Source organism: Lissotriton vulgaris, chromosome 2_2 (assembly GCF_964263255.1).
Source record: "Lissotriton vulgaris chromosome 2_2, aLisVul1.2, whole genome shotgun sequence".
NCBI lineage: Eukaryota > Metazoa > Chordata > Amphibia > Caudata > Salamandridae > Lissotriton > Lissotriton vulgaris.
Genome location: NC_141688.1, coordinates 37836727 through 37850612, shown reverse-complemented (window position 1 = coordinate 37850612; position 13886 = coordinate 37836727). Strand labels below are relative to the sequence as shown.

The following is a 13886-nucleotide window of genomic DNA, read 5'->3' as shown; positions in this document are numbered from 1 at the left end:
AAAAAGTGGAGCAGCTTGGCCCACAAATCCTGCAAGGATCACATTTCGATCTCAGAGCTATTGCTGAACGCGTCAAAACCTGATGGCAGAAAAAACCACCTAAGGTGGAGTCGGTTCCCGAGTGTATTGTACACTAAGGGAAGAGTCACAGCACATCTAATGATTCGAAGCTTCTTTAAAGAAAAATATATTGTAATGTCTAATCCCAACACTAAACGGCATGAGTATGCAGAGCATGTGTATCTACAGCCAAACATGCTACAAGCGTAATGTTTCCTAATCAAATATGACAGTAAATTTTTATTTTTATATACAGGACATCATGGTTTAACTATGCTCCAATTGTCTGATGTAACTTGACTTTTATAATTTCAGAGTTCACATTTACGTCAGTCTGGTAGCTAGTTCATGTGTCAGTAGAGGACAAGGCTGTTGTGCATTACAAGGCCCATTGTGGTCATTCTACACAACACATTTCTCATTCTCAAAAACGTGGCAGAGAACAACACGGGGTTAACCAGAGATTGCATTGCCTAGAAATTACTCTTGATAGAGATGAGCGTGGGCAATATATTGTAGTACCAATATCTTTCTTTAACATATTAAAGCTGGATAGATGTTGCAGCCAGACGCTGTCTTCTCTTATCACTCTTGTTTCAGCAAAGCATGTTTTTTAAATCAAGTTCTCGGCATCTCAAATTTAGGAAAACAATTCAACCTACAACAAAGAACTCGCAGACGCATGACAAATTCGTTTTTACATGAAAAGGAGGCATTTTTGAAAAACAGCTTCATGCAAAACAAAGTGTACAGAAGGTAAATATGAAAAAAACAGAATCTCCCTCTTTTTGAAAGCACTTCTGACAACAGTGAAGTGAAGGCTTGGTTTGCTAAAATCATCACTGTAAGACGAGGGTGTGATAGTGGAGACAAAGCATTGCATTACCTTGATCATTGGGCATTTTATCAGAAGATTCAGCTACCAGGATAAGGCCAGCATGAAAAATTTGAGAAACAAAGAAAAGAGGTCAATCTAAGTCTATAAGGATATTACTACAGGAAGCTGATTTTCGACAAAGTGGCAGAGGTGGTGATGTGCGAACATCAAGCCTACCATTATGAAGATACAAAGAGACCAGTCCTACCAAACACACGAAACAGTGATTGTACAACACCAAACCTAGTATTTTGACCGGTTAGAAATAGTAAAATGTATTTACCTGTAAATTGAATATTCCTCCCCTCCCCCCCCCCCCCCCCCCCCCATACCTTCCTGGGAATACTGGCAAACCACACAGAAATGACAAATGACAGTATGAATCTAACCCTAGAGGTAATTCTAGAGGTAAGACTGCTTTCTGCCAAAACATCTACCTCGTTCATTTATCCTGACCCCAACATCAGATTGAGCATAGATAACTATACTACTTCAACTCCAATGGGATAATGAGTGTGTCAGATGTATATCTATACAACAAACGAACGGCTGGGGACTAGAGTTAGATTCTTAGGACGCAGGTAAGCATGGAAAAATGATAAAAAAAATATATGTCATGTGTTAGGCAAACATGCATCCAAAGCGCATGCAAATCTATAGCACTACAAGCAGCAAACTGATTGTGACAGGTAAACCTTTTTCGTTTGCTTCATGCGTAGCTGTAGATCACATGCTTTGCAAAGCCTAAAAGCTTAACCTGTTCCCTGCAGCTTTCAGGCAGAAGTGGAAGATGTGAAAAATAAGAGCCATTTGGCCAGCTTGTTATTTTGGGCATGCCTGAATGTATACATAGGAATCTTTAGTGAACATGTGGAGAGTTGACCAAGTAGCAGCTTTGCAAATGCTTGCTAAAAGAATGTTTCAGTTGGAAAGCCATAGTGCCCCCAATTTTATATGCAGAATGTGCCCTAGGTGCAGATGGTAAAGTAGGTTTGCCTTAGTGTTTTACAATCCCCCTAGCTATTACTAACTTGGCGATTGGAATGCCTGTGCTGATACAACAAATAGCTATTTTATTTTCCTAGGGATTTGATATTATCTAAAAAGTACAATATAGATCTCCTAACATGTAAAGTATTGTAAAGACCTTTCTATTGGTGACTGTTACAGCGGAAAGAACAAAGGCAAATCAATAGACTGATTACCATGGAAAGAAAATACAAGTTTAGGCAACAAACCATGGATGGGTCATGAGGACAACTCAATCGTTTTAAAGTTGAATAAAAGGTTCTTCATTGGACATTGTATGCAATTCACTATCTAAATTGTAGTGGATATGAATTGGGGGGGGCTTAAATGGATGTCTCATAAGTCTAGTTAGGACAATGTTAAGTTCCCACTTGTTCCTTCATTGAAACTTGAGGGAGGTGGAGCCTTTTTTAACCCTTCCATAAATGCCTTAAAGGCTTGGATTCTGAAAAATAGTTTCACTATGCTTGCCTAGGAGGTATGCTGTAATTGCTGCTAAATGCAGTTGGAAAGTAGAGTATGCTGACTTTTATAAGTGTAGTAAGTTACATGTGATACTTAGTACTATGACTTTTATTTAAACTATTCAAGCAATTTACAAATCTCTTCTATTTGGCGGCGTAACATGCTTGTGTTGCAGGTTTCTTGGCTTCCCTCAAAATTTCCATGCATTTATCTGGAAAGTGCAAATCTACAAATTCTCAAAGATTTTCAGGTGCACATAATCACATCATTTTGTGGCTTAGAATTTGAATGCAGCAGCTGCCATTTGTTTTGCTTGAGCAGGTCTGTACATAGCTGTAGCTTCTCTTGGGGAGAAAAGGACATATCGAGAAGCAGAGAATCAAGCTTGTCACTCACATATGATACGAGCATTAACATAGGAAACCGAGATAAATATTCTTGATCAGCTGATCCATACGGCACTGCCTAGGAAATGGAGGTGAGGATACCAGGATGAAAAACGTTGTCATTTGGCTTTCTCATATGTTGTGAACAGGTCAATTGTTGGAGTGTTCCAATGCTGGACGTATTCATGAGGTACCTTTAGACTGACCTCTCATTTATGTGTATGCTGATGACTCCTGCTGCAGTCCACTCCGGGAGATGTTGTGCCAAATCCTTTGTGCAATATGGGACAGCTGTGTTAATTAGGTATAACTTATTTGTTAATGTGACATATCGGAGCCTATTCAATTGAGAACTACTCAGTGGTGAATGTGAGGCACAGAAACACAAAGGGATAGCTAGGCGGTCATAGGTTTCAACATAGTGATGTAAAAGATGTTCTTGCTGAGACTAATGACCCAAAACTTTGAGGTGTAGCATGAAAGCACCCTAAACTATGACAGAAGCATCTCTGTTGAATGTCACCTGCGGTTGGAGGTTAAGAAACAACATGCACAGTATTAATATCATTGTGCTGACTGTTATTACCATTAGTCCCACCCAGTTGCTTGTGACTATTGAGTGGACATATCAAAGTGCAACTGTGCATTTGTTACAAACAAAATACAAGAGGCCATCATACCTAGTATCCTCAAAATCATTCTTACAGTCAGAGGATGTGACATGTAGTAAAGGGTTAACAACCTTTTGAATGCCATTACACTGGACTGGGGTAGGTTTTGCCAGTCAATTCACTGAGCTTGGCTGACAAGAAAGCTTGCGCTTGTTGGAAACAAAGATGTGGGTTTTTTCTGATAGACTTTGAATCGTAACTGAGGGTCAATCAATCAAGGAAGTTGATACATACACTACCAGGTGATATGGTTTTCGTTATATTTTCTTTAGCAGTAGCATTAATGGTCCTGAGGAAGCAGCAGGAGATCACTAGACTCCGGGTGTCTGCAGAAACATGTCGACCTTTCATCTCTTAGTGGCTATTTGCTAAACCACTATTGCACTGTTTTTATTGATTTAGGAGTGTGAGGGTGTCCATTAAAGCTTTTTTTCCCGACCACTACCTAATTTTAAAAATATCTTTTTCTACTTTCACAAATACACTTTTTTCACGCACTGCTATCTCCAGTTTCCATCTAGACACGCCTTTTCCTGTTTCACATCTGTACATATCATTGTGGTTTTTTCCTGTGCCTGGTTTTAGTCATCAGCCAGCAGAGGTTTTTTACCGCTAATGTGACAGAAATTATGCACCAGAGATCCCAGATGATGAAGGGCGGTCTCGATGGTGGACTGATGGGAACTTGCATAGTTTAGTAACTATTTCCTGTATATTTGTATTTGGGTACTTTGATTGCTTGCTTTCTGACTCTCTGTTAACTTTAGGTTGGTGTAAAGGGTTAACAACCTTTTGAATGCCATTACACTGGACTGGGGTAGGTTTTGCCAGTCAATTCACTGAGCTTGGCTGACAAGAAAGCTTGCGCTTGTTGGAAACAAAGATGTGGGTTTTTTCTGATAGACTTTGAATCGTAACTGAGGGTCAATCAATCAATCAATCATTTGTATAGCTCGCTACTCACCCGGAGAGGGTCTCAAGGCGCTGGGGGGGGGGGGGGGGGGGGGGGGGGGGGGGGGCGAAGAGGGGGGTCCGCTACTGCTCGAACAGCCAGGTCTCGAGTTGCTTCCTGAAGGAGAGGTGGTGTTGGGTCAGGTGGAGGTGGATGGGGAGGGAGTTCCACGTCTTGGCAGCCAGGTAGGAGAAGGATCTTCCTCCCGTTGTGGCTCTTCGGATGTGGGGAACGGCGGCGAGGGCGTGGCTGGTCGATCGCAGCTGGCGTGTGAGAGTGTAGAAGGTAAGGCGGTCGTTGAGGTATCTGGGGCCTTGGTTGTGGAGAGCTTTGTGTGCGTGGGTGAGGAGTCGGAACGTGATTCTCTTGCTGACTGGGAGCCAGTGCAGGTCTCTCAGGTGTCCGGAGATGTGGCTGTGTCGGGGGATGTCCCGGATGAGTCGTGCTGAGGCGTTCTGAATGCGCTGGAGCCTTTTCTGAAGTTTGGCTGTGGTTCCGGCGTAGAGGGCGTTACCGTAGTCCAGTCAGCTGGTGACGAGCGCCTGGGTGACCGTCTTCCTGGTTTCGGTGGGGATCCACCGGAAGATCTTCCGTAGCATGCGTAGGATGTTGAAGCATGACGAGGAGACGGCGTTGACTTGTCTGGTCATCGAGAGGGCGGAGTCCAGGATGAAGCCAAGTTGCGTGCGTGGTCCGTCGGTTTGGGTGCGCTGCCCAGGGCAGGTGGCCACCAGGAGTCGTCCCAGGCGGAGGGTGATGATCTCAGGATGAGGACTTCCGTCTTATCTGAGTTCAGTTTCAGGCGGCTGTTCTTCATCCACTGAAATAGTATTTAGTGAGTGAAAGTAAGGCGCTGTGCTCCTGCTCCCATTCTTCAGCTAGTCAGACAAGTTTATGAAGGCTGTAAATGACTGCATTGGTAATGCAGAGTCACAACTTTCAGACCTTTGGTAAACACCATTTGAACCTTTTGTGACGTTGAACAACAAATCCATGATATGGTAATGTTGCCGCTTACCAAAAATATTAGGCACTGGCAATAAACAGGATGATGGGCATATGGACATGGGTATCGTTGAGATCAAAGGTTGCCATGTAGTCCCCTTGTTGAACATGAAGCAAGACGTATGCTTATCTATTAAAGGCTGGATGAGATTGAAGGCAGGCAGCAGAATCTTGTTACATGTGATATTTAGTACTGTGCCTCTTTTTTAAACTATTTTAGTCAGATCCATCCTCCCTCCAAGGGTGGGGATGCTAGGACAGTCCGGAGCCTCACAGACTATATACCTGGGATACTAGATCCCTTGCAACAACCAATACTTGTTGTGTCCAGCCTGGACACCAACACAGATGAAGACCGCCCTATATGTCAAGGATCTTCAGGGACAGTGAGACCTCCATCGAGAGTGGCCCAGCTGTCCTGTTTTAACCCTTTTCTGTAGAACCAAGACAGTGAGCCTCCAACTGCCGCCACCTCAAAGTACCGCTGCAATTGCGCCTCGCATCCAGAGTCCGAGGGAGGAGACAAAGCCAATGGGATCCTGAGACCCTCAAAGGCTGAACCCACCCTTGAATTTGCCCAGACTGGACTCCCAGTTGCTGCCTGCAGCCTCTTTGTGCAGGCCCTCTCAACCAAAAGCGTCCCCTGATGCACGATCCCGTCACCTAAAAGTATTCCCCTAGCCCTAGCTTGTAGCCTCTTTTCAACCGGATCATTCCCCATTGAAGTGAACAGGGCACCCGAGGCTGAAACACACCTCTGCACCTGACTGCCCCAGTGCTGCCTGTGGGGACCAGTTGGTATTGCCTTTGACCGTGCCCATACTCACCGTAAGTCCCGGAGAAGGGTGCTGTAAGTCACTGACAGGTGCCCGGATGCAGTATATGTTTTCCCATAGGATAACATTACCACTCCAGAAATTGCACTTGATCTTTTGAAACCTGTAAAAAGTCTGATCTTTAAAAGTACTTGCCCGATCACAAATAATCTTGTTATCTACATTCAGATAAAAATCTGTGCTATTTTTTTTTATAAATTGGTGCCAGATTGCTTTATTGAGTGTGTCTCTCACTTATTGCATGTGTGTCTACAATAAATGCTTAGCACTACCCACTGATAAGCCCACACTATAACAAAAGAGAGCATTTGGGTTATCATTTGTGCCTCTATAAACCAATTGGGGTTTACCTGGACTCTCTAGACAGTGTACCTCGTTTTGGTCCAGTATACAAAGAGCCAACTTCCTACAGAGCCAAGTGACATGTGTGGAAGAGGGTCCCTCTACCTTGCCATTGCCTTTCCTTGTCTACTTCAATGGAAGCCTCCTCTTGATATTGCCAGAGCTTCTCCTGATGATCTTCCTGAAAGGACTTCTGTTGTGGCTTGTACAGGGTTTTCGATGCAAAGGAACCTTCTTTGCAGGCTGCTGCTGTTGCCCTGTTGACATCTTTTTTAATTTATATTTTTGCTAGCATCTCATAGACCTGAGGACAGAGAGAGATGGATTCCAAGGAGTTGTTGAATCTCTGGTTTAGGGCCTGAAGCTTCAAGCCAAGCATGGATTCGGAGTAGGATGCTAATACTGACTTGTCTGGGTGCTGAATTTTCAGCATTCAAGGCACAACATTTGAGATGACTTTTCAGTCTTGAACAATCTTTTTTGCTCTCTTTCAAAAAAATGTGAGGGAGGTGTTCAATTAGCTGGTGTTCAATTAGCTCCTCCATCTCATCCCACTCATCCCTATTATGTCTGACAAGTATAGTCATGGAGTCTGTGATACGCCATTCGGAAGTAGTTTCCGAGGCAACCCTGTTGTGAGCTCATTTGCGTGCAACCACCAGGGAATCCCGTGGGGCCCAAGATGGGGAGGGACTTGTGTTGTAATTTAAATGTTTTTCTCCTCCAAAGGAGTAACCACTTACAGCCAGATTCATCAAAGACCCGTTTTGCGAGTCTTTAATAGCGATTCAGAAGGAATCGCTATTACAGACTCGCAAAACGGGATTCATGTAGGAATCGCAAAATAAAATGCGATTCCTACACATTCCTTATTTGCGATTAGCAAATTGCTAATCGCAAATAAGGAATAACTCCCCATTCATTTTGGCCCATAGGAATGAATGGGGAGTATTCCTGCCAAGCGTCCTCCTGATCATCAGCCCTTAAGTCGTGTCTCTTGATAAGATGACAGTGGGTCAGACAAATGTTCTTGATTAGACTCTAAAAAGGAGTCATTTAATGAAACCTATACTTGAGATAGAGGCAGAATTTAGTTTTTTCTTGGAAATAGGGTGAGCTATTAAGCGCATGTAGCTGTACTGGTAGGAAATTGGTCTGGCCATGAGTCGGCAACATCTGGGAGGCGAGTAGTGACTCCGATACAATCCATCTTGTTTTCTCAATTAAATATGCAGAGAACTCTTCACCGTCTACAAAGTGATGGTTTGGTTTGAATTGTTTACTGCTTGCTGTTTAACGATCTTGAATAATTCTTTGGGTCTATTTTTAGCATTGTCCAGTTGCACCCTAAAGTATTCTGCTTTGGAACTACAGATGTGCTTACTGTAGAAAATCTTGATGTACTCAACGGTTTAAGGTTAGCAATAAAGGGAGATATTTTCCATGATCTTTCAGCAAGCTTTAGTTACACCTTTCCTCGTTTAGGCAGCCATTAAACCAGGGTTTGGAGACTCTAGTCGGTATTCTTTTTAGAATACCATTCTAAAAAGGGAAACGGGTCCGAAGGAGTACTCATTCCTTCTGCGAATGATTTACATCTACCTTGGGGGGTTTTCACTTCTTAATGGTTAGGGCCCAGAATTACAGTCACAAACCAATGATACATGAGGTACCAATTCTGTATTTGGAAGTGACACCCAAAACAGGCCCCCTTCCAAATACTTTATCAAGTTCCAATCCCATTTCAGGAGTTAGTAAAAATAGGACACTTTCTTTTAAGGTCACAAACTCCTACTCTAGTATCTGCAGTCACAGAAAAGGAATTGCATCTGGCTGTTAATAAGTTCCTTTAGTAGGACAGAAGTTGATTAAAAGCTAGCTTTTCGAGAATTATAGCATGATAAGGAAGTAAAGAAAAAGGTGCGATAATTTCAAGGATCATCTTGGAATAAGAAAAACGAAATCAGAAAGTCTCACAATAGCAGACTTTCAAGCCTCTCGAACTCTAACGTGGATAATAGACTGATTAAAAGGAAAGAGCAGCTCAGTGACCATTTGAAGAGCCACATCTTTCATTACTTTGGCAGGACAGATATTGGTAGGAGAACAAGTAGATGTAGCAGCAGAAATAAGGTTAGCAACTTCTATTTCAAGGATCGTTGCATCTAGGGCGAATAGGCCATCGAGTCGACTTTCTGTTCTGATCTTTTTATCACTGCAAAAAAAATAACATTTCACACAAATCTTGTGAAGCATTTAAAAGTTTTAATTAGGTGTAGGCAAATATAAATCTTTAATCATTTTTTAAAAATCTGTTTTTATTGTTTTATAAAGCCACACATAGCAATCATACATCAGTGAATAACATTGTACCTTGCATCGTATCATCAATGTCTGTGCTCCCACATTTTTACATGATAAGCTATGTTTCCTTCAAAAGCGGACACAATATATTTCTCAATAATCGTCCTGTCGTACACATACCTATATTAATAGGAGCACATTGTCAATACGGTTATGTCTACTTTAAGCAATGTAAGCCAGAAAATTAACAATAGGCCAACCCGATCAAACTCTTTCCCCTCTCGCTCTGCTTCCCGTGTGTCCAAACTTGAAATCGCAGAATCTAATATGCACATCAGAATCTCGTTTCGGGTTATCTTGGGGACCATACCTACCTATCGCCATGCATCCCACGTTATCACATTCACTCACCACAGGACTAGGCCCTTACTACCTTCCATACTCCAGGTCCGATCAAGGAAAACCCTCTGGAGCCTCCTCAGCAGGGCCCTCCTCCTTCAGGTATTTGTAGTGCTATCACTAATGCTTCCCACGCTCTGGCAACTTCCAGCGCCTTCTCATTATTAGTACGTATAGCCTGCTGCAATCTAACTGTACTCTCACTTTTGACCCATTTGAGTAACTCCGATTTCCACTTCCCTATCGTAGGCCCCCGTCGCGACTTCCATTGGGCTGTGATCTCCCTCTTAGCCAGCAGTAAGCCTAGATCCATAAATTTGCTTGGGATTTTTGTCTTAGAGGTGTGTGGAAACCAATGTAATATGCAGGTACCCATGTCAGTGTCTATACGGAGCTCTGTAATGCCACAAAGCAGTTAGACTACTTCCTTCCAATATGTTCCCAATTGCCCACAAGTCCACAGCATATGTAGTAACTCTGCCTCCTCTAGGCCGCAGCGCGGGCATTGGGCGGTATCCATCCGGAAATATCGATTGATTCTGGCTGGGGTTAAATAAGCCCTATGCAATATAAATAAACGTATTAATTGAAACGTGTGCTCTTCCAGGCCCTTCGGATCAATTGAGCCCACGTTGCTTCCGGTATTCCCTTCCCAAGAAACTTCTACCATTTTCCTCATAACTCCGTCAGTGGGCGCAGACCTTCTGTGGTCAAGCGCATGTAGAGAAATGTAATTGACTTAAACGTCCCTGCAGCCATCACCACGTATTGACATGTCATAGAAGTCTGGGGTTCTGAGAGCCCATGCATGCAGCAAATAGTCAACGCGTTGCAGATCATACCTTTCCTGTAATGTTTGAAAAGGTAGTAGCACCCCATCTTCATACAAATCCCCCATGACCTGGATTCCCACAGTTTTCCTGACTGCTAGAGCCGACCAACCCCCCCCCCCCGTGTGGGAGGGCAGTGCACATGCCCAGGGGAATGTCCGGTGCATATGGGCGACTAATGTTGACTCTGCTGTGGCTCCGATTCCGGCATTGTCTTAATGTCCGCTCCTCGGCAGTGAGCGACAAGGTGCAAGAGTTGTTGCAACACAGTAAATGAGACTACATGCCGCAGGATCCACCGACCCTCTTGGCCCCGAAATTCTTGAGCCACCACCTATGTAAGCCACTGCAGCTGAGCCGCCAGGTAATAAAGTTCGAAATCTGGTACTGCTAGCCCCCCCCGTCCACCCCGGGTGTCATCATGGCAGGTAATGCCACCCGCTTTCTGCCATTTCCCCATAAGAAGATACATCTTTATTCATAGCAAATAATTCTCTAGCTAGGTTTGGGGTGTGTGGAGTAATAGTGATGTTTAGTCAAATGTTCTATTAATATTTACTCTCCAAGCTTAGATGTTTAACAATGGTTAACACCTGGTTTAAACAACCTACTATATAGCCAAATTTTACTAGGTGCCACCTACCTTTAGGGGTCCTGAACTGAGCAGCCTCAGACATCGGCCCCATGCCCTTGGAGTTGCGAGCTTGAATCTTGAAGAAATATGTGGTGTCAAGGGTCAACTCCTGGATCTGGTGAGTGAGTCTGTTGCCCAACACTGGTTCAATGACCCAATCGTGCAGCTCGGCATTCACATCAGTGCTGTAGTAAATAATATATCCTGCAAATTGGACAAAAGGAGAGATGTTAACAGGACACGAGAATGAACTTGTGTGCATCAAATGCCAATATAGGCCACGTGATCAATGCAAAATGTGAGTTTGTGCAAAAGGACAGCTCCTTACTGCCCACACTACCTATTTTCGACGCTTGGGAAAATCACATCTGCCCAATGTCATGTTGTTTAGATGGTGGACCCCTGGCACCCTGACAAGCAATTCATACATCAACATGTCTGCCATGTTATAGTCCGCAGATTTCCCACATTTTTGAAACAATGGTCCTGATGTTCTCTTTTAACAATCCTTGGGTAATGCCTCTAAATAACCACAGAATTCCAAGAGTCCACGGCAGAGCAACAGAAGCACCAGAGTCCTCTGTGGCTTGAACAGTACAGTAAGAAACACCTTGCGAGGGGATACACGTATGTAGTGTTGCTCTATCACCACTGAGCCCTGCATGCTCTGTAGAGTGGAACAGGATACGATTGGTATGGGAATCATTATGTTCAGACACAGTAGCCACTGGCAAGCTTTCAAAGTGATGGGGCATAAAAGAACAACCTTGTTACAACTTCTTTGTGTTGTTTAATGATTCTTCCACTATAAGGGCTGGTGGTTAATTTATCCTCAGAAAGGAAGTGATTGGAATGAGAAAAGTAGCATTTCACAAAAGGAAACACAGTAGGCAAAATGTGACAGTCACATGACCTGGGTAAGGACAATATTGTAGTCCCATGAAGTGAAGGGTGGGATTCTAGTCTTAAGGACTTCCACAGTATTTTGACTATTTACTGTTCTCCCCTATTTTGCAGGTCAGCTGGTACATTGGCTAAATGCACCCTTTTTGAAGAGTATGCAAAGACTGCCATTTAGAGGTGTTTTAAGCATCAGATGATGTCTTGAATGGAGGCTTATCAGGGCTGCTTGTGGAGAGTGCGACAGTAGGGGGCAAACTGTTTTCATACTGGCTGTGCAATAGGCCTTTGTAGAGAGCATATGGCCCTCCTTAAGAATTTGCCAGACTTAAGGTGACAAATCTAATGAATCAGGGCTGTAACTGTGGGATGTTGCAGCAGACTCAGATGTCAGCGTGTGATGAGGTCTGAGAGAAGACTTAGCTTTTTTCGTGGAAATGTATGGAACCGTCCAGAAGTACAGAGTACAAGGGCTGTCTGGGCCATGCGGGTGCTATGAGGATGAGCATCATGGTTCATGCCATATTTTTGTTACTACATACAGCATTGGTGGAAGTGGAAGATAATCATTAGCAAATATGCTGACCAATTTGTCCATGGAGCATAGCCTTTGGACTATGAGTTCAGGTACCCTGGGACAAAAGTTTGGAATTTTGTATTTGTCAAAGAGGTACACTACAGGAGTCAATCAGTGGTAGAAGCAGTGCTGAAGTACCCGAGTATGTGTTTGGTGATACATCCTGCTCAGTAAGTCTCAAAGAAGTTGTTCACTCTGTGGAGGTGTTTCGCCAGGAAGAGGACTTGGTGAATTGCCCAATGCCAGATTGCCTTCGCTAACCTGAACCGCTTTGGTGAGTTTTTGATACCTCGCTTCCAGAGGTAGCAGACCGTGGTCATGCTATCGGGGTGAATGAGCACTCTTTTGTGCAAATCATGCTTTTACACTGAGCAATACCTGGACTGCCATAATTTCCAACAGAGTGTTGTGGAGACTCTGTTGATGAGTAACCACTGATTTTGCATGGTTAAGTGGCTCTAACGTGCTCCCGACTCTTTGAGAAATAAGTCTTTATTGATGGCTACTAGGGGCTGAATGACTCACTCAGTTGCTCCACCACTAGAGTTTGTGTTCAACACTGGCTCCACCAATACTAGATCCTGCCACTGGCTAGTCTTATGACCACTGCCTTGCAAGGCACCCCTGCATAGGGTACATATGTAGTCAAGCACTTTGTACTATAGCATGGAAGGTGTCATCATTTCCAACCGTCCGATTATCATTATCACCTTAGTTTTGTGTGTAAATATACATTTCGTTTCCTTAAATGTAACCTGCCTTAATAGCTTACATTTGTGTTCTAAACCTGCCAAAAGAGCATACTTTTCACCAAATCAAATCTAAAGCACAAGATTGAAAAGACAAATGAGCGATGAGAAAGGTATGTGATGCATTCTGCAGCAGATTAGTTCTCCAATAAACCTTGCTACAGAAATGAATTCTAGAACAGTGGCCACCTAGTTGTAGGTAGCACATCATGACTCCAGTTAAACCAAAAGAGCAGAACATGAAACACCCCTGACGATCAAGTGACTAACTCAAGAAGTGAGAAGTAGAAATATCAATGAGAATGTTGCTGGCTCGTTTTGTCAAAAAGTATCATGATTCAGTGCTAACATACAATATTCCTACATCTCACACTTACCAGTGATCTTGCCATTGGCCTCAGATGGGGGTTGCCAGTTTACAATTATTGTGCGCGGTTTCCCTTCTTTGCTCACCACTGTGACATCTTTCGGTGGTGATGTTGGAACTGGTGGGAATAGAAAATATTAACAGTCATGGGTAAAAGAAGGTACAAATAGGAAGCTGGCTCTTTAAATAGTGGACCAAAAAAGAGGTTCACTGTGTAAACAGTCCAGGCAACCCTTGTTGGTTTACAGAGTCAATAATTATAACACTAAATGCTCTCTCTTTAGGCTGATCAGAGGATAGTACCAAGTATTTGTTGTACTCACAGATGCAATACATGGGACACACACTAAAGGAAAAATCCAAGACCAATTTTGAAAAATAACTTGTGATTTTATATACATTTTGATACAGAGAACTTCATTATCAAGCATGTACTTTTTTAAAAAATTGAATTTCACAGATAAGTAAACAATTTACTTAAATGCATCTTTACGCAGCAATGC

General features: G+C 43.2%; 1 protein-coding gene across 9 annotated transcripts in view; it reads right to left on the bottom strand.

The window, feature by feature from the left end:
* The window catches only part of NEO1 (neogenin 1), a 540003-nt gene that overhangs the window by 64820 nt on the left and 461297 nt on the right, over nucleotides 1-13886 (bottom strand). For 5 of the 9 annotated variants that reach the window (XM_086959251.1, XM_086959258.1, XM_086959253.1 and 2 more), the window contains exons 19-21: nucleotides 13394-13501; nucleotides 10800-10994; nucleotides 947-979 (exon numbers count right to left, since the gene is read on the bottom strand). In XM_086959251.1, coding sequence (XP_086815377.1) covers nucleotides 947-979; nucleotides 10800-10994; nucleotides 13394-13501 — 336 coding nt within the window. The remainder of the gene's footprint in view (nucleotides 1-946; nucleotides 980-10799; nucleotides 10995-13393; nucleotides 13502-13886) is intronic. The other 4 variants (XM_086959257.1, XM_086959255.1, XM_086959252.1 and 1 more) reach the window with 1 other exon arrangement.